Here is a 20,773-nt window from a genome sequence, read left to right on the forward strand (position 1 = left end):
TCTCCCAGCAAAAACATGCCCCCGATGCAATGTCAGCTCGCAGAGGTGCGGGGTGGGGAGGGGGGGGCTCGCTTTACCTGGTCAGCTCAGAACCGCAGGCAGGTTAATCAGGTGAGTCGTCGGGGATTTTAAAGAAGCCGAAGCCGGTTTCTTTGCTAGGAAAGTCTACAACACCATGCAGGGACATTGCAAAATCTTTACACACGCCTCCTTTAACTGGGCTCCCGCGACCTCCGCCGGCGAGGGGGGAGCCGCCGGCGGGCGGCAGGCCGCGCCGCGCCGCGGCGGCGGGGCGGGGGGCGCGGGGGGCGGCGGCGGCGGCGGGAGCGGCCCGGCGGGCGGCCGGCGGCGGCGGGCGGGCGGCGGCGGCCCCGGCCCCCGCGGCCCCGGCCCCGGCGGCGTCCCCGAGCCTCCCTGCCGCCTTGGTAGCGCCGGTCCGCACTCGGCCTGACCCGGGACGTCACGCCGCCTGTCTGTTTTCTCAATGATAACTTGGCAGGAGAAGGGGGAAGCGGCCGGGTTTTTCCTGGGCTCGTTACCGGGTACGTGCACGTTTCTTTTGCATGCGGGTGTTTTTTTTTTTTTTTTAAGCGAAATAATAAAAAGCCGGGACAGGAAATCCGGGGCGCGGCGGGGGCTGTCGCCCCGCGATGGTGGCGGCCGCTCGCCGGCGGGCGCGGGGGAGCGGCGGCGCGGCCGAGGGGAGCAGGCATGCGTTCATCTTTTTGTCTTTCATTTTACCTTCAGGGTGACATTCAGTGCCAGGCGAGCCTCGCCGGTCACCGCCAAGTCCCACCTGGAAAAAAACAAACAAACAAAAAACCCAACCAACCAAACAAACGAAAAAAAAAAAAAAACCCAAAACCCACCGAAAACGGGGGGCGGGGAGGGGGTGCCACCCCCCGGCAGCCCGGATGCGGGCGGCCGAGTCCTCCGGCGGCGGACGGGACACCTCGCCCAGGGGACGCGGGGACACACACAGGCACGCACACGCCGCCAGCCGCCGGCAGGCCATTTGCCGAGCCGCCGCGGGCCGGCGGGGGGGGCACACCACCAAAAAAAAAAAAATTTAAAAAAAAACGGGGGGGGGGGGGGGGGGAAGGCACCCGAAATGCAAGAGGAAGGTAGGCGAGGAGTAACGCTGCTGGCGGTGCAGCCGCCGCACCGCTGCTGCCGTGCAGGCCCGGCGCCGCGCCCCCCCCCCCCCCAGATCTCCAAGCCCCTGCAGGGGAAGGCTGGGGGGGGACGACCCCGACGCACAGACTCATATGGCTCCGGGGTAAATTTGGGGTGCACCCGTGCTCCCCGTGGGCTGCGCAGCTCAGGGCCGGAGGAGGCACGGCAGCAGTTTGGAAATTCGCTAGCACAATGGCGTCGCTGCTAAGGAGAGCAAAAGACTCGCGCGAACCCTGGCAGGATTTAATCACGGGTGTTTAAACCATCTCCCCCTACCTCTGCTGCTAGGGTTGCGGAGCATCTATTTCTGAAAGCGGTACGTTTTACGTTAACATAGAGAGCGAGCTTAGGCCTGCAGTCAGCACTGAAGTCGGCGTGACCACCGTGCACGCTATGAGTGGTGTTAGGAGTAATGGTAGGGGCTGGCAAGCCACCTGCATTTTCTTTCCTTGATTTTTGTGCTTTTAAAAGGCAAATCCTTTAAGTCTACGTGACTGGTCCCGCTGAATTCAGGGAACCTTTTACATGTTGGATTTAACTCACGTGCAAAAGTACTTCCAGAACCAGGCCTCACTTAAAAAGAACCCATCCGTGGTAGCTCAGATTTAAGTGCCTCTTTAGCTAAAGATCGGTTGTTACATACACACTTAATAAAACACCGCAACACCTGCACAGTGACCCAGCAGCGCCCAGAGTCAAGTTTACCTGTTCCATGCTGCGTTTTGCACTACCTATTTTAATAACAAGTTACAGCATTGCCTATACACGTGTAGCTAGCGCGGTGGAGTTCACGAAGGGACACACGTAGCAGGGCTGAAACTAAATTATTTTTTGCAACTGCCTCTGTTCAGCCTTAATATTAGCATTAACACTTTCATTTTCCTCATTTAAATACAATAAAAGGAAAAATTGCCTTTGCTCAATATTGTTACTAATCAGGCTTTGCTGTTCCAGTCTTTATAAGGAGATAAAGTCAGGGAGAAGTCAGCGTACACCTTTTCTGTTGCTGGACTCCGTGCTCTCGAACAGCACCTTATTTTAAATGGTGAGATCGTCTATTGCAACTGGAAAAAGAGTTGGGGGAAAAAGAAATCCTTCTCGGAATACAGTACAGTCCAAGCATCATTTTAAGGAGCCTGAAATGGAAAGCTTTTTTTTTTTTTTTTAACCCAAGGTACTCAGGATGCTTTCTGGCTTAGCTAGAAAGACAAGTTTGTTTCATGTTTCTGTTTTGGAATTGTTTTGAACTGCTTTTAGACTAAATTCTTACCCGTCTTAAGTATACTGTCTCAGCAGAGTACAGAGTACATTACTGATAAATTTTTTTGGTAGACTTGAAAAGCATTGTGTACAGCTTGATTGTTGTCTATATTTCACCATTCATTTTTAAATGAGGCTCTTCTGATTGATGTGGGAAATGTGTTTAAAAGGATGAAGGGTATGGCATAGCTACCCAAGATGCTACTTGCAATTATTCCATACCTCAGCTAACAGGGAGATTTTTAGTTGTGATTGTTACACTTTTAAAAGTGAATTAGTTAATCAAATTGCTATTTTTGGAACGCACTTAAAGGAGCATTAAAATGCATTAATTTCATTAAAATAAATGACCAGATAGGCAACAAAACAAGTATTAGTTAAATAAGCAAGATCTCACCTACAGAGCCAAATTCAGCCCTAGTGAAATCAACTGAGTTGTGCTTGTCTACAGCATATTTAATTTGGCCTCCGCAGTCGCACAGCTGACACTTTATTTGGTTGTCAAAGGTGTGTATATTAAAAATGTGTGAGCCATGCTTCTTCTCCAATGTGATTAACCTCTGAAGTTAAATTCACCTGTTTTCCATTTAGCTCAGCTGCACAGTCCTATCGCATATGCAATTTTTGGTATGCGTACACACCAGAGATGCAGAGAGGCATTCCCAACCCTGGTATTAGTCTAAGGGACGTGAGTCGTATCTGAAGTGAGGGTGTGATGAGGTGGATTTCAGCAGAGGCTGTTCACAACCAACTGCATATATGCTCCAGTTAATAGGCTGTACTGAAGTCTCTGCTACCATCTTTCATTACTGCTGTTACTCATGCCAGTGAGAGTAAAGGAGAGGTTGGTATGTCTATAATCACACATTCATTTGCTATGTAGATACATCCTAAGAGCCTCTCAGCCCAGGAAAATTACGCTGGAATAAGGTCAGATGTGAATGTAAAGCAGAACTGTGTTCAGATAGCTCATTTATTCTGGAATGACTGAGTTGTTTCCTGGTTTCACTTAAGCCACTTTCAAAGTGGATTAAGATAATTCAAGAAAGTGAATTCTTAAGCTGGCATAAGATTTGTCTACACATGGTTTTAGTCGAGAGTAATTACTGCAGTGTACCTAAAAAGTGTTTCGGAATAATTTTGTGCGTAGACAAGTCCAAAGTCCCACAGGTGAAAACAACAGAATTTAGTCTTTCTGTATAAGACGAGGTTAATGTAGCCCAACGTTTGACCTACTTCTTTCCTCGTGAAGCATATTTAATTCATCGCAGGTTTTTCTTTCTCAACAAAAACCCCACAACAGTTATGTATTTATGATCAATTCCAGAACAGCAATGCCATGTGCACTCCACTAAAAATAAACAATTTAACCAGTATATACTCTGAGTACTTTCTCAACTGCCTTAAAATGGACAATGGGTTCTTTATTGGAGAAAACATCAGCTTCTCGGTCGTAAATATTTTGAGCGGGTTGTTATAAACAAAAGGAAAACAAAAACCAAAGCTCTGCTCTGTCCTCTTAAACACCCACGGTCCATTTGTACTCTGACTGCATACCATTCAAAGCAATAGCACCCATTCTAATTCAACAATGTTAGTTCCTGAACGAGGAACCCCTCAAACTTGCACAGAAGGGTTTGCAGAACAACAGGGCCTTCAGAAGGCACCTTAAGAATAGAGAGCTAATTTATAGTTTGCTTACAGAGATCTGAATCGGGAAGAACCTACCTGAAACTCGGGCAGCTACCCTGCTCTGAATCAGGTGTATTGTATCACTACTGGCATACAGGAAAGTTACCAAAACGATAATAAGAACATACAAATGTTTTTGCGACTTTGTGCCAAGCAGAAAGTTTGTTGAATGTCATTCGGTCTCATTCTGTGCCACAGACCTCCCTGGGAAGAGACGTGACTCTTTGACATGAATTAAGACTCCTAAACTTTAAACTCAAGGTTGGTTGTTGGGTTTTTTTAGGGGGGGGATAAAAAACTAGACAAGAAAGAAATTATGTAAGCTCAGCAAGTAAAACAGCCAATTTTTTGAAAGATACAAATTGCTGACCCTTTAAACATTGACATGGGAAAAGCCAATAAAAGCTATGAAGATAAAAAACCCAACTCCTGCTTTGTGTGAAAGGCTGTAATGTGGGAGGGCAGAGGGTACCCGGGGGTCTTCCCTTACGCAGCTGAAGTAGCCCCGCTACTCCGTGTAACAGGCCACAAATGATGCCACACATAGGATTCTCGTTGCTAAGCTTGATTTGTGATTACAAGCATGGCTTTGCTCTCCTGTGCTGGTCTTGGCTGAGGATATAGGGAATGGATTTCACGTATGCCTCCCCCACACCAAACCTGCTTATTGAAGTAAGAAGCTTTCTGGTAAGAAAGTAAGCGTTGAATAAAGAAGGTAAAACACGGATAAACGCAAAACAAGAAATCAAGCTCTTCTTGAATTCTGTCGTGCTGGGTAACTGACCATGGGCCTAGTCTTGATATTAAGGCTCAAACTAGACCAAGATTGAAGGCAAGGGGAGTTTTGGACCATATAGGAGCATGCCTGATCTGAAATCCCACTTGTATAAACAATTGGATTAGATTATTTTGCACTCCGCTTCCACTGAGAGGTCTCTGAGCGTTGGAGCCACCAGCAGCGGTAGGGTATCCCGGCTCTCCCCCACTGCTGTCGTTATAAGGGAATTACTCATCCAGTGAGGAAGGTGTCTTGATGGCACAACACACGCAAGAGGAAGTCTCAGCGCACAGCCAGTGCAATGAAATGAAGGATCCTCTATGAGAGTTGGTTAGTAGTGCCAATGTTTAATATTTGTCATAACAACCACCGACTGTTTTGTTTTTTGTTCTAACAATGTGAATTATGCATTAAACATTAATACAAGTGAGTGTACTTTTCTTTTGATCTTCAAGCGTAATCATTTCTAATGAGAGTTTATACATGAACATTGAAACAAATCCCTGAGTCATGTGAATTTACATTGGTTTTACTCTGTGGGAAAGATATCCCACATGGGTTACTCATGTCTGTAAAACATAACATACTTATAAATCAGAAGAAAAAAATGAGCTTGCATTTGGCTGTTGGAACATAAATATCTGTGTAGATATTTGGCTTGTATGCTAGCAGTAATGCAACATTAAAAAGTTAATTTATCAGAGATCAGGATTTGGGGTGGGGCCCTCACCTAATATGAGATCCAAGTCTGCTCAGTATAAGCGAGCTCAACTCTTAGCTTCTGCAGTCTGGTTTCTAACAAGAATCGAGCCTAGCGTCGGAGGAATTTGAACTAAGTCTAGGAAGCAGTAAAGGGATCAGAATTTGGCTTGCCTGATAGACACAAATGTTGCCAAACTGCCGTCAGCAAGCAATAATATTGCCTATACGTAGCAGACAAATTGTACACTGCTAAGTGGCACCTTTCCGATTGCCCTTGACAGCCGGCTGCGGTGCAAGGCTGACCCAGTCCGGACCAACTCTAGAACCTGCTCGGCCATATCTGATGTCTGCTCCTCTCATTTTAACATCAGTCACAAACATTGCATTCCCTGAAAATATAAATATTATGGATTGTGTAACTGCCAAGACAGTTATTTAAAATACAAACAGAATTTAAGCCCTTTCCCCTTTCACACGCTACACAACTATTAAAATAACCAGCGATTAACAGTCTGCACTTAAGCAACCATGACGTATGTGCAAAGTGCATGTGACATGCTGGGGAAAGTACTGGGACAAAACAGTATGTGATGGGCCAGATTCCTGGGTACACAGGTGCTGACTGATTTCCAAAATGCCTCTTGCCTCTCCAAAAGAGATCTCAAAGCCAAAGGTTGCAGAAGAGGAATGGCTGCCAAGAAGGTCTTCTGTTTAATGGCAGATAGGCTCTATCTATGATTCAGGTCATACCTCAGGAATTCTCAAAAGCCCATTAATGTATTTTATTCTTAATGTATAAGTGCTTCCAGAGGAGTCCTGGAAGCCAGAGATCCAGGATTACCCCACATAATTCAGTGTTCTTACAGGAGGCTACAGTCATGCTCCCTGCTGCTCCTTTTCTCTGGCCTGAATAACCTTGAACGCTGGTGGTGGAGCTTCAAAAGGAAGAGCGGAAGAAGCCTACGCATAGAATAGTTTATAGACTGGAAGAAGAGGAAACATGAAACGCTTCATCCCTGAACTTGAATTCTCTTAACTGCTATGTTTTATATAAAGACAGAGGAACAGATACTATTGCAGTTGAGAAGAAAGCACCTGTGACACTCCGTTGTGGAAACCCAACACTGTATGGATTAAGTCTTCCCTGAGGTTGCAGAACTTCACCTGGCACGTTAAGTCAAAAGATAAGCAGGTCAATATTGGGTCTTAAACAATTTTGGACTGAAGGACCTCAACTACCTCAACTCAATCTAGACCCTGCTTGAAGCACATTGACGGTATCCAGCTTTAAAAGTTCAGTGAATCTTCTGACTTTTCAAAATGCGTAAGTACATCCCCAGGCACACACAAAAAGCTGTACTTGCAAAGATGTGATAGATATAGGTAGAAAATGGCGTATGGAAGCTTGTAGGAAGGCCTTTCTTAGCATCAGTCAGCGTGACAAAGCCTGTTGGACCACAGGTTCCCGGGCTGCGTTCACAGCCCTGGAATGCCGGCTGGAAACACTCCCCTGTAATTTAGCTCATTTGGTGTCCATTAAAGATGCTCATTTCTAGAGCCCTAAGTGAAATGTGCTGATACTGAACCCATCCTTCCTCTTATACCTGCAGGCCTCTAGCAGGTGGCCAAGAGGCCAGTGAGAAGGAGAGGACACCAGTTTTAATCTAGTTGTTCATGATGGAAAATGATGAGAAAAGTGAAAAGATCTTATTCCACAGACCAATGCACTTACTTATATTTAACTGCTTAACCCCAGACAGAACCCTGAATTCCATTACTATATATGAATGTCATGGTATGGTGAAGTCTTATTCAGTAATTAGCTGGTCAGAGCCACAAACTAGAAACCAGATACGCAGCCAGTGAAAGCTGACATAGCTCTTGTGAAATCAGTGGAGTCATACCAATTTATACTAGCTGGGGATCCGATCTTCAATTTCTAATAAAAAATTGAGAAATTGCATTTTTCCATGATATTTTGGTCATATTACACAACAATAGCAATAAAATAAAAGGTTATAAATATTTATATAGCCAAGACAGAAGCAGAACCAATGCAAAATCTTTAGCAATGAAATCCTACAACCACATTATTACACATTTCAGCGTTGGAGCCATGTGGATTACTGCTTAACTTTAGGGCAGCACGGTAAGCTCATTTTCTTGCCTCTGTCTTTTCAGTCGCCACTAGGGCTGTAACCTTCCCATCCTCCTCATGAGCTAATCTCCCTGTATCACCCCCAGGGAGAGGGAGAGAAGTTACACGATGGGTGTTTTTCCATGGGCGGATGTCTAAATGTGAAGGGAAACAATTGAATTTTAATGACAATTTTGAGACTCTTGAAGTTAATTTCTGAGCAGCGCAGAAATTAGTGGGGCTTGCTGCTGCCAGGAGCTGTCTGCTCTCATCTCCTGCTGATGTTAGCAGGATTATGGGTGCTCAACTTTTTGCAGAAGAAAGTCCCAAAATACCAGGTCCTTCTCTCGTGCCACAACAGGCAGGGCGAGAGACCCGCTGCCGTCAGGCCCAACCGAGTTGCCCCAGTGTCAACACAGAGCAACGCCTACAAAAATTAGGGTAACCGCTCCAGGTTTACGCTACCAGAGATGTGTTCTCATTAGGTATTTATAGCATAGTAGCATTGTTCAGCGTAAGAAGGTAATTTTGTTAGGTGCTGTACAAAACATTTCATCAGATAAAGGGCCTGCATCCAAAAGCCCTACAAAAAAAAGACTGCGGAGGGAGTGTGGCAAACAACGGGATATCCTGGGAAGAAAGTACACCAGTAATTGCAGCAAAGGCAGCCAGCTACGGAGCCTTTTCCTACACGCAGGGTAATGATGATTTTGCCAAGGAGGCAAGTTGTTTGTTTCCTTTTTAGCTATGATATTTCCATTGCATTACTGAATCACAGTTCGTTAATAGCTTACAAACATAAAGTTTATAAAGCTTTAGAAACCTTGTCATATCTAAGACAATATGTCCCGGTTTATCTAAATCTCTAAAAAAATATGTAATCTAATAAGTTTTGGGTTTTTTGGTTTTTTTTTTTTTTAACTAAGTGTAGTAAAGGAGGGATAATTTTTGGTCTTGTTTTTGTCTTCTTAGAAGATTCAGGAAGGAATATAAAGGACAGTCCCCAAATCTGTATACGTCTACTTGTAGATAATGAAATAGAAAATAAAAGATGCTTCAAAATAGTGCCAGTCATTTAATCTGCTCTGTAGTTTGATGGCAGAGTTTCAACCATTTTCACCAAAACAAGGAGACTCACTGCAGAGTACTGTCTTTTCAATTTTGGGCAAGACAATCATAGCCCCGAATAGGTCATGAAAGGGATCAGCCTTCCCCGTGTTACCCCTCTGCTTAGATGGCAGCTCCAACCAAAAAAGACAAGAAAAGAGGACAGACGTAGCCACCTGGCCTTGCCTTCTTGCACAGAAAGAAGCAAGCAGGGGAGGAGGGAGCTGGTGTTCAGCCAGCCAGGCTGCCGAGCTGGAGCACGTCCTCCAAATGGGCTTCTGTGGGGGAAGGCATGGAGAAGCTAACATTGGGGAACCGCTTCCCTTGCAAACACCTCTATATCCCCATTTGCCTTCTCCCGTGAGAGGGCTAAGCATGTCTCTTATTTGGCTGAAAATTTGCAGGCTGGCGTTGAGTATGTTAGTGTCTGTGTCCACCAGCACACTACAAGGCGTACATAAAACATCATTGCTGGACATGTTCCTGAAGTTCCCTTACGCTGAAGCCAGCTCTCATTTTAGTTACAGGAGAAATTAAAAGAAGCCTCAGGGAGACTGATACTACTGCCTCTGGTATCAAACCAGGTTTTCTTAACTGACTAATGTTATTCTTTATATACGCTACCCAGAGTTTAGTTGTGTCCATTATTTTCTCTATTCACTTATTTCAGCAAGGGTAATTTTACTTAGGGCAATTTTTTGCACTGTGCTATTGGATGCTATGGTACAGTTCATTACATTAGAGCAATTTTACTAGCTAGGAGACTTCATCATAATGTTTTGCTACTAAATTTCTGCTGAGAAGTAGACCCACTAGCTCACTAATGCCCCATCCAAGTCCTTCTGGAGCCACCCCGAGAACTTCAGCGATCCCCGTACTAGGCCCCCTGTGTTTATCAGGCTTGCACCCAACCTGAACAGCCACAGCCTCAGTCCCTGCTTGAGCCCTTGGGACATGGGTGTTCAGCTAAGACTCCAGAAAAAGAAAAAGCACGGCCACAATCAACAATCAATTATTTTAATAGCTGTTAATGTAAAACCATATTCTTAACCCTTGTTACAGCCAGATGCACAGTAGGATACACTATTTTCCCTGAACCAATTTTTTTTTTGCCTCTTCTGTATGAATAATGACTTTTTAAAAGATTGGTGTGTTAATTTCCGGTTGTTAAGAGACTGCTGCTCTACATTCCTACCCCTGCGGATAGGACGTCACATTACTGTCTAAGTTACTGTTGCAGTATACTACCCAGAGTTAACATCCAGAAACAGTTTCTTCTATTCCGGCAGTATATGCTGCTGCTTGGGACAATTCTTCAGGTACAAGCCCAATGAAAATGGCCCTTCACTATTTTCCACTGCACCTCAGTTTTTCTCTCTTGGCTATATGCTGCTGCAGAGGATGTACAACATGGGATGCTAGCTTCCCCCCCCCCCCGTGGCCTCAGTGCAACAAATTGCTATCTATGCAAGAGCAATTCCAACTGATTTCAGGTAATTCTGCTGATATACTTACACATACAGGAGTTAACATTCAAGAAGCTTTTTGTGTACTGGAAAGACAAACAGGTCTTCCAATCCTCATACAGGTGACCATAAGGTACAAGCTTTATAGACATTCGATGAATGAAGCATTGCCACTAAAAGAAAGAGTGTCACAAAGCTCTTGAGGAAACAGTCGGAACAAGGTTTTAGTAGCTTGTGAAGGCATCATAAAATGCATGTGCTTTATGAGGCTACAGTGTGTATGTAGCAGGTGTATGCAACCTGCTCTGTATTCCTAAATCCAGCACCAACATATCATTGGGAACTTGGACTTCTGAGAGTCACTTCTCTCTCTGTGCCTCAGTTTCCTTATATGAAAGCAAGGGTTATGTCTTTGATACCCCTTGGATGAATAGATCAAATTCACATATTAAATGTCAAGTATTATAATCATCACAGATTTACCATGTCTGTTTTACCCAAACATTTTAAACTATAATATCAAAACAACCACTCATAAAAGTTAGGTGTGGTTGCAGAAGTTCCAGACTGTGGAACACGAATCTCAGGGATTTCCGTGGATGTGATGCCAAACATACGGATCAGATGAACTTCAATGCGATTCTAAAGATACTAGCACTCCAACAACAAGTGATTTGGTCTGCATCTTCTACTAGTTCAGGAAAGATCTATGCCAGTCCCATCACCCCCCAGCATTTAAAGATTGAGTCTGTTGCATGTTTTTCCTTTTAAAGAATTTTGATTTTGACATATTGATGAAAGTTTATTTGCTAGGTAATGGGTAAAGGAACTGAGAAATAATTCAGTCACTATGGTCACTCTCACTTACACGGGTCTACTACTGGTGATCCTGCCTTACACGAATGCGGTTACGCTTAAGGAAGGTGGGATGCTACAGTTTCAATAATTTCTTCATTATACCAAGACAGACAACTTTGGACACATAAAGTTCCTCTTTTATGTGGCACTTCCTTTAAAGCAAGTTTGTCTCCTTGAGTAAATTTTTCCCTGGCTGTGATGTGTGTGTGTGAGAGAGAGAGAGAGAGAAAGAAAGAGAGAGATAAAAATATACATACACACACACATATCTATATGTGTGTCATAGATATCTATCTATCTATCTATCTCACTTATTCCATTGGATAGATGTTATTACAGATTAGAAAAAGAAAAACAAAAAGTACAAATTTATCTACTGAGTGTGTAAGAGAAGTTATCACCCAATTTAGAAGTATAGGCTCCATTTACTTCTGTTTTCCCCTGAGTACACCACCACCACCTACCCAAGAAGTACCTGATGTCAGTAGCAGTATATGTACCTGTACAGCTGCAAAATCTTTTGATTTCCATGTGTCAGTGAAAACCGTCACTGGATTACTGTATTTTTTGCCATATGTAAAAGATTCAATCAGCCCAAAAATATTTAACACTTCGTACTGATGCAAAGGCATCATATGAAGAGCTCCAAGTATTCTTTGAACATGGAGGAGTATCCTACTAAAATACGTATTACTTCCAACATTTTTCAAGTGGACAAGATGAATAGGGAGGGAGGAGGGAAGAAAATTATTCAGAGAAAATCCAAGTTAGAAACAGAAAAAATATTTTCTAATTTATAATTCAGAAGCCTGCACTATTTTCATTCCTTGTTTAAAGATCTATATTTTTAATTATAAATTTCAAGCATATTTTAGATGTCTCACTCGTTTCCTGTGAATAAAAAAATATGAAAGAATGAGGTAAAGAAAAGATGTTAAATAGTGGTATAATTTGTTCAGAAAGCGTTGACTGATAAGCATATGTATGGAATTACCTAGTTCAGTTCTACTTGAACATTTTCCTAACTGGAAGAAAATGTGTAAGTTCCTCACCCATTTTAACAGTCGTCATTAATGGATGTTAAACTTAGCAACAGCTCATTGGCAGCTTCCCAAGACTGGCACCAAGGTAAGGATTTGGATTTGACACACGTGGTGGGGGAAAAAAAAAATCATTGTTATCCTGTATTTGGATGAAGGTTTGAAATACTTAGACACAAAATACCAAATATGCCACTCATGGGCATGATAACTGTTTCGGGGGGGGGGGGAGAGGGAGGAGGGCAAACCTCCTACTACATGATAAGAAATACAAAAATATTGAGTAGAAGTCTATGAAATAATTAAGGCCTGGAACCCTAGCTTTCAACAAAGAAGATTATGTTATTTCTCTGCGTTTCTGCACAACAAAACCAAAATGCTGGCTGGGATTTCTCAGCATTTCCACCATCCAAACAGGAAGAGGAAGCTATTCAAAGTCACGAGAGTTTTGGTGTTAACTGCAATGGAAACAGAACGGAGCCTTTACCTTAATCAGTTACTCAGAATGAACTTATATTGATTTATCATCTTTTCTCCCCCTGTGCTTAGAGCCAGAGTCACTTATACATTACCGATGTACTTTCAAAAAAACCATGCGTAGGCAATAACGTACTATTCTTGCAAGTATTTTGAGGGAGGGAGATGGCGTGTATTATGCCAGTGCTGTATCTTAAGGTCATGAGTCACTAAGAAAATACAGAGAAATACTTATTTTTTTCCTTTGAATAAAAAAGTCTTTTGGGGACAGAATATAAATATGGGGAAGTAATTTCTAAGTTTATTACTACTACTCTATTTAATAAGAATAAGACAAATTTTGAAACAGATTAAATACCTAGATGGAAACAGGTCATTATCACCAGTATTTGTTGCAAATATATTTACTACATTCAGTCAACATCCTAAGCGTACTCCTATACCTGCATGATGAAATGAGCTCCAGGTCTTTCCATACGTGACATAACAGTAAAAAAAAAAAAAACCCAACCAAAAACTAAATTGCTATTTATTCAGCACTGAATCTTAGCCAACATGTACCATTATTTACCATGGTTAGTGGTAATTTTACACATGTAGTAAGCACATAAGGCCCTTGTAACATTTGAAAGCCTGAGATTTGCATTATTCTGAAGACTCTTTTAGTTTTATTAAGTATATACTGATAGAATAAAACATGGGCATTTACAAGAAAGAAAAATCTTTTAATTTTGTTAAGACTGAGATAAACTAATAAGAGAAAAGAAATACAATATTAAAGTTGTTAACCCTCCATTCTCAACATAACTCCTCTAGCTATACGCTCTCCTTTCCTTTCTGGCAAGATCTAATTTTCTGCAGGGATGTCAAGGGGACCGCTGCTCTCCATTTTCCTAAAGTTAGCATGCCAACATCTGCTCAATGCAGTACGACATACTGTTTACCTTTGTTGTAAACGTAAGGCTTTTCCATTTAAGAACTGTATAAATGAATCGGTATTCATTCACATCTATACCTAGAGGTATCTATTATGAAGCAGAGAGCGTTCATTATTAATTTCCTCCTTATTCTGATTTTATGCCATATTCCTCTGCACCGATGCTGTTTGGAACTGCTTAGATATAATAACAAGTGCAAGGGAAGTAAAAACGAAAACAGTGTATTTTTTCCCTCATTTGCTGCCAGTATTTATCAACAGACAATGGTGATAAAAATTCAGAGGTAAAAGGTCTTCTCTGACATCTCATTTAAACCACTCAGTAGTTTAGCGAACTACTACAACTCAGTAGCTTTGTCCCCTGCTCCAAAAACCAAGACAACAAAATCCCAAACCGCCTTTACATATTTAGGTTTGCCCTCTGAAATCCAGTGCGGTATTTAGTAACTTGTATTCGATGTCAGAGTTCCCAAGGGAAGTAGTAGGGGGTTGTCTGTTTGTTTGTTTGGTTTTTTTTAATAGATATAAATTTCTCATCTATTGAAAGGAAATCTACATGCTCAGCATGAGCAAAAAGGGAAGATTAATTAACACGTGAATAAATGCAACCACCCTTTCTTCAGTGGATGCTTTTGAGTCAGAAATTAATTTTTTCTCACACTGCAGAAACCCTCTATTCGAACAAGTACCCACTAACATCACTTGGCCCTCTAATCGCCGTCATTACCAAGACAGAAGCAACTGCTATTGATCACACACAGCATTCTGTGAGATCCATTTTTCCAATTAAATTTATATTCTCCTTCTTGGTTGTCTGCTTTTATTTAGTTTTGAACACAATTACAGCTGTACCTTTGTTAACTCCTGTGGCGATAAGTCACTTGCAGAAACTGTCGCTTTCGGTAATGTTAGCTATTACTGATTATAGCGTTGCTTAAGGCAGACTCCTTGTTGTAAATGGCATTGAACATTTTCACCCGGATATTGCAACAACACGTTATGAGCATTGGGATATAAACAAAATAGTAAGTAATGCAGCTGGCCTCTGGATTTAAGCAATAAACTAGTAGGCTTGTGTGCGGAGACACACTCAGCTAGAAAATCGAACTGTCACCAAAGCATCCAATACGATGCCTGGATCTTTCCTTACTTTGCTAGTGACCGATCATTACATTCAACCGTGAACCACGGTCTTAAATATTAAAGGTCAAAGTTTTCAAGGACAGCTTCTGCGTTTGAGTTTCCAGCTTGAAATACCTAAAGCTGGATTTTCCAGTTGCGAGGTTCCCAGACTTCCCACTGGGATTGTATCCCTTCAACGTCAGGAAAAAACAAAGCTAGAAGAACCGGCCTCACATCACCTCAAATCAAAACCCGTTTCATTTAAAAAATTGATCCTGGGGTTTAACATCTGCCAGAAGGATGGTATGATCCCTATTAGCATATGCACGTTAAAAAAATCCCGATCTAAAACGTTTATTTAGTCAACTCCAATCTTACCTCACCTCATTTCTAAACTTTCCTTGATATCAGAAAAATCTATACAAATTCTGGAAATTTGGCTCACTATAATAAACAATTTTAGCCTTTTTATTTAATGCAGAAGTACTGTGAAAATAATCTTTTTTAGAAAATAATTTTATAGGCTCTCTACCTATATAGAAATAGTAAATTTACATTATGTTGCTATAAATATTTATGGACATTCTCTTGATTACAAGAAATAAGAGAAGTACATTCAAGCAGCTTTTCAACAAATGCCAAAGTGCTATGTTCATCCGTTATATCCTTGGTTATAAAGGTGGGAGCCTAACAGCGCTGTTAGGGAGGCCTCCTGGAGTTCAGGACTCGGATCTAGCTCTGTGCGTAACCTGTTGTGACCTACTCCAATGCACCATATTAAAACTTCCTTTTACATCAGCTTTCCTAATACCTAACTCACCCAAAGAAAGCGTTTTCCTGCTTTCATATATCAGGGGGAGAGGGAAGAATCCTGTGATAACTGATATTTGCAAAGTTATTGGCGATTTCTTAGTGCAAGGTAAAATAAGCTTGTAGTTCTCTAGCATTTAATTATGATCAGCAAAGGCAGGATAAGGCTATACCATACTGTACTGAGCAGAGGTTTTCCTTTTCCAAGGAAGTTTTATTATTATTGTCAATACCAGATGGTACTGTATGATCTCCCGTTAACCATGCTGAAGCTGTCTTTTAAGCAGCGATGTTGCTCTATGAGGATATTCCATCGGCTTTGAAAGTAAGCGCCAACTCGTTTAACTCCTGACAGCACTTTACCATAGTCCTGTCAAGCAAGCCGAGAGAACGCCGAAAAGAAAGCGATGAGGCCAAAACCATCCTGTGTTTGTGCAACTCAAACCAATACACGTGCCCTAAAATCTAACATTCAGAAATCCTTCATCTCTGTGACCTACCGCCTCATCTCATTACAATATGTTCACCGATTATTATTTTTTTTTCCCTTTCCCACCAGAAAGGACAGAAAGGACAGTTGCCGGCCAGAATGCTTTCAAGTGGAGAAAAGGGGGTGCCCGGTCCCTAAGGGCTGTGCTGTGGCCATGGGAGCCCCATCTCCCCCTTCTGCCCCAGCATCAGGGCAAGGGCGGCCCGTCTCCGGCGCCACGCACCGATCCCTTGGGCAAGTCAGACAAAGCGACAGAATTTGGGGAAAGGCTTGTAGCCCCGGGAAGGGCCCCCCGCCTCTTTTCACTGGAGCGGTGAATTATTGTAATTCCTCAGCTTTCAGCAACTTTCCTCCGCACCTCCAATCCCCCTGGAAACTTAGGGCAGACGCCGAGGAGAGGGAGAACAAAGGGGCAAAGAACAAAGAGCCGGGGCGGGGAGGGAAGGGGGGAGCAGAGCTTCCCCCTTTCAGGTCAGCCCGGGGACCCTCCCCGCCCGCCGCCGCCCCGGTGGCAGCCCTGCCCGCCCGCCACGGAGCCCCAGCCGGCGGCGTCCCCGGCGGCTGCCGCGGCGGAGGACTCCCGCGGGGCGTCCCGGCCCCAGGGGTGGCCGTGGGCCCCCTGCCCTAACCCCCCCCACACACGCACACCCCGCGAGGGCTTGCTCGGGGTCTGGTTTGTGTCCGACGGCGAAGCGCCCGCTACTGCCGTGCCCTCAAGAGCAACGACGAAATAACTCGGTGGGAGGCTGCGCCGCTCCCCCCGCCACGCAGCCGCACCTTTCCGCCTGCCCCAGCCCCGCCCGAGGCCCCGCACCGGGCGCCCGGAGCGTCCTGGGCGAGTCCCCGCGGGGGGACCGGGGGGGGACACCCGCTCCCCGGGAGAGCAACACGTGTCCGGCCCCAAACCCGCGGTCGGCGCTTCTCAGAGCCGGGGCCGCTCCGCGGGGCGGCTTTCGGGGCTTTTAGGGACCACGAGAAGCCGGCGAGCAAGAGGCCAAGGCGAGGCGGCTTTTCCGTTTGGCTGCAGAGGTCCTGTTCGTCTCACAGCAGCGTTAAACTTTTGTTAAGGTGTCACTAAGCACTATTTTTGGATGGCCTACCCCCCCCCGCATACCCCCTTAACCGAATGCCATCCTTTTGCAAACCTCCTGCTCCCTCTATTAGCGGTTAAATACCCTTGAAAAGCTGCAGGTGCCCTCGTTACCTGTTGCTATGAGGCCCCTGCCCTCTTTTCGGGGGGGGGACACACACACAGTAATTCTTTTTTCACTGTGGTCATGCTGTGCTGGCTGCAGGTGGCACTGGGCTGCGAGAGCCCAGCCGGGGCGTAAACCCCGGGCGGCTGCGGGCGGGGAGGGGAAGGTTTGGGCAGGACGGGCAGCAGCGACGGCACCTCCAGGAGCCGCGAGCGGTGCCCGGCGTTGCTGCCTGACTTCAGAGCGAAACCAAGGGGGTAGGGAGAGCCAAACAGCGGCTGCGAGCGGGCAGGGGAGCAACCGTGCCATTAGGGCACCAGGGGACGGCGTGCGCTAAATGCCATCCTGCAACTGCCTTTCGGAGAAGGACGGGGAATGATCATTATTCTTCTCGGGCAGGCATTTCCAAATCAAAGAGTTAATTGACGCGGTTCCTCACTTGAGTGATAACCAAAGGGAATCCGAGTTTTACCTGAGAAACTTTTAGGGTTGGTTTTTTTCTTCCTTCCTTTCTTTTTAAATTAAGTTAGAAGTGAGCTAACAGAACCTCATTTTCCTGAAGGCGAAATCAATCTCGTCCTTAATCGGGAGCGAAGCAAGCAGCGAGCGCGGTACAGAGATGGGGTGTGGATGTCCGCGGGGAGCGGTCCAGAAGCGGTTCCGGGTTTAAACCGGGCCGGGCGCTGCCCGAACCGGCCCCGCGACGCGCCAGACCCCGCGGGGGGAAGAGCCCCCTCGTCCCGCAAGCCCCTGCCATGAGCAGCCCCCATTAGCGAAATCAGAGAAAGGCGGGGAATGAGATAAACAGTTTAAAAACCTGAGGTTCGCAAACGAGGAGCATGAGGTGCAGCTGTAACACGCGTTTGCGTGAAATGCTGCCCTGGGAACGGGAGTAAAACTTCAGCCCAGCCTGTGCCCTTAGTTAACTGAAGCCGATTACTTGCCTCCATGTAAAAGGTTTCGCGTATGGTTACATGTGAGGAAATACAAGAAGCTGATGAGTCTGTTTTTGTTATGATTTAATCAAATAAATTACAGGAGAAGGGTAAGGATACGCCCAATTTGGGACTTAAAAAAACCCCAACACATTTGTTTTGAGGGACGCTCTCTGTCCAAGCCCTTTCCTGCTGCACAGAGCAAAGCGAGGCTCTCGGAGTCCACTCATCTCATTACTGCTGGTTGTTTGGGGTTTCTCTTTTCCTCCTAATGGAGCAACCTTTCATAAGCGATTGCAATTTCGGGGGGGGGGGAAAGGGTGAGTAGGTGCCAAAACAAGTTGGGGGTGGGGCAGAATTCTGCGTTTCAAGCAATTTTGCAGACAGCAATTCTGCTTACAGCAAAGGGGTAGGTGGATACTTGAAAACATCTCCCACCGGGGTGTCCTACTTTAGCAATTCTAATTAAAACAAGGTTTAAAAGATGCAAAGGAAGAGCAAGCTTCTTGCTTTATTTCCAATGGGCGTGGGGGATACCGTCAGGCACAAAGTGCTCCCAGCTTGTTCTAACGTGCACCTTTGTTTAAAAAGGAGGGGAAAAAAAAATCAAGCTCGTCCTCTGATTTCAACTAATGTATTTTTAACTGGATTTCTTTCCCCTGCTTTGTGTGATCCGATACCTACCGTGTAGCCCTGGCCCACTTTCAGCCCTGCGGGTGCCCTGCATTGTGTGCGTGTCTGAAAGAAAAGGGAAAAGTGTTCCATCTCACACTCTTGTGCCCTATACCTGTGCTTGGGAGTTGAATCGTGTCCAAGCGAGGGGTCAGCGAAACACGGATCCTATTCCTCTTCTCGCTGCCTAACCCGAGAGGAGCCGCGACTTTGCAGGTCCAGCCCGGCTAGCACGGCTGTGACCGTCCGGCACCTTGAATCAATAAAGCAGCCAGTTTTCTGACGCATCTTTTCCACGGCTGCTTATTGAAAAGGAGGCTTTACTGCCACCTATAAATAGCGCTGGATCCAAGTCGCTTCCCCCCCCCGTAAAGCAGCAAAGTTATAACCAAGACACCGCAAGTTCTTCTTGCTGTTTTGCGAGGGCTCGGCTCCGGAGGGGCTGTGCCGGAGGTCCCCGCACCAAACGCGACTGCGCTGCAGCCTTTGAAGGGAGCAAGGGACTCGGGCGGACCCAAACCCAGACACGCACCGGCTGCCTTTGAACTTTGTTCACAGGCATGTGAGGGAGAGGAACAAATACCGATACTCACCGTGCTCTTTGGCTTTTCAGGTGTAACTCCGTCTCTCCCTCTTCTTTGTGTATAAATGAGCAGAGGTTACATCCCGGGCACACAGTATAATGCCCTGGATAACCCCGACCCTGTTAATTTAACGCTACGCTAACCCGAGAGTGTGTGATTGGAGCTCAAGTGTTGGTTTAGAAAAGCGCCTCTCCATGCTGGACGCAAATTCGCCTTCTCTGTCCACACCCCGCCTTTCCACGCGAAGAGTCTCCCAGCCCTGCATTCCTCCACAAACCAGGACACCTACCTTTTCGAGAGCCACGCTTCCTAGTACAGATTGCATTCCCCCCCCCCCCCCCGCCCCTTGAATCAACTGTGCCGTTTCTTAAACCCACGTGCCGTGCCGTGCCCTGCCTGCTGCGTGGGGCTCGATTTCACACACTGTGCCACGGCCGAGGTCTGGAACTGCCTGAAAAGCGCCGAGACCTCGCGTGGGGGAAGGAGCACAGGCGTGCGGGGGGCGCGCTGCAGCCCCCCTCGCACCTCGCTGCTTCCCCCCCGGCACGGCCCCCGCCGGGGAAGGGGCGGCGGGGGCCAGGGGCCGGTGCGCTTCCCCCCCTCCCCAAAACCGGACGCACGGCCCGAGGGACCGGGCTGCTCCCCGAGCGCTTTCTACCTGCCTGTACAGCAGGCTGGGAGCTGACGGACGGTCATTGCTGTGCGCGGAGCGATCAAACCCCCCTTATCCCCCGCTCTTTTTTTTTTTTTCTTATTTCCCTTTTAATTCCCCCAAATGGGGTTTGGTGAATACAGCTCGTTACCCGCGCTGATACCAGGGTAATAACTGTCAGGGGGTCTAAGCGCTCCAGGAAAAGAAAAGCGGAGGAAGAGAGAGGGATGTAACCTCCGTTATCTCCCCGTTACTAATTCCCAGCCGTCTCGGACTCAGGGGACAAGGCGATCGCTTAACAAACCCTCCTCCTCCTCCTCCTCTCCCTCCACCACTCCTTCCTTCCTTCCTCTTCTCCGGCACATTTTCTCCCCCGCGCTCGCCCACGTTTCATTCCTCCTCTTCGGGAGGAATAAGCCGTGCAAACTCAAACTAAAAAGAAAAAAAAAAAAAAAAAAAAGAAAAGGTGGGTGGGAGGGAGGGAGACAGGAGGGGAATAAAAAAAAATAAGAAAGGGGAGGGAGGAAGAAAAGGACAGAAAGTGTCTGTGCCTGATCGCTGACCATCTGTGCAAAAGGTGATCATTGTTAGGTACTCACATGGCTGGTGGCAGAGCAGCTCTTAGCAATTAATAAGTCTCTCAGCTTGAGATCTTCTTTCCCCTTTTTGATGGTAGCGCTCT

At 45.6% G+C, this 20,773-nt stretch overlaps 1 protein-coding gene across 9 annotated transcripts in view; it reads right to left on the minus strand.

Annotated features, from left to right (window-relative positions):
* Positions 1-20,755, minus strand: part of ESRRG (estrogen related receptor gamma) — a 410,058-nt gene extending 389,303 nt beyond the window's left edge. For 3 of the 9 annotated variants that reach the window (XM_076334582.1, XM_076334581.1, XM_076334580.1), the window contains exon 1: positions 78-214. Coding sequence is in view for 2 of the 9 variants with exons in the window: in XM_076334579.1 (XP_076190694.1) it covers positions 20,691-20,692 (2 nt within the window). In the remaining 7 variants the exon portion in view is untranslated. Of the gene's footprint in view, positions 1-77; positions 215-741; positions 830-19,448; positions 19,552-20,690 lie in introns of those variants that run through there. The other 6 variants (XM_076334579.1, XM_076334574.1, XM_076334586.1 and 3 more) reach the window with 6 other exon arrangements.
* Between the last annotated feature and the right edge of the window lie 18 nt (positions 20,756-20,773).

The sequence above is a fragment of the Aptenodytes patagonicus genome, chromosome 3, assembly GCF_965638725.1.
Source record: "Aptenodytes patagonicus chromosome 3, bAptPat1.pri.cur, whole genome shotgun sequence".
Lineage (NCBI taxonomy): Eukaryota > Metazoa > Chordata > Aves > Sphenisciformes > Spheniscidae > Aptenodytes > Aptenodytes patagonicus.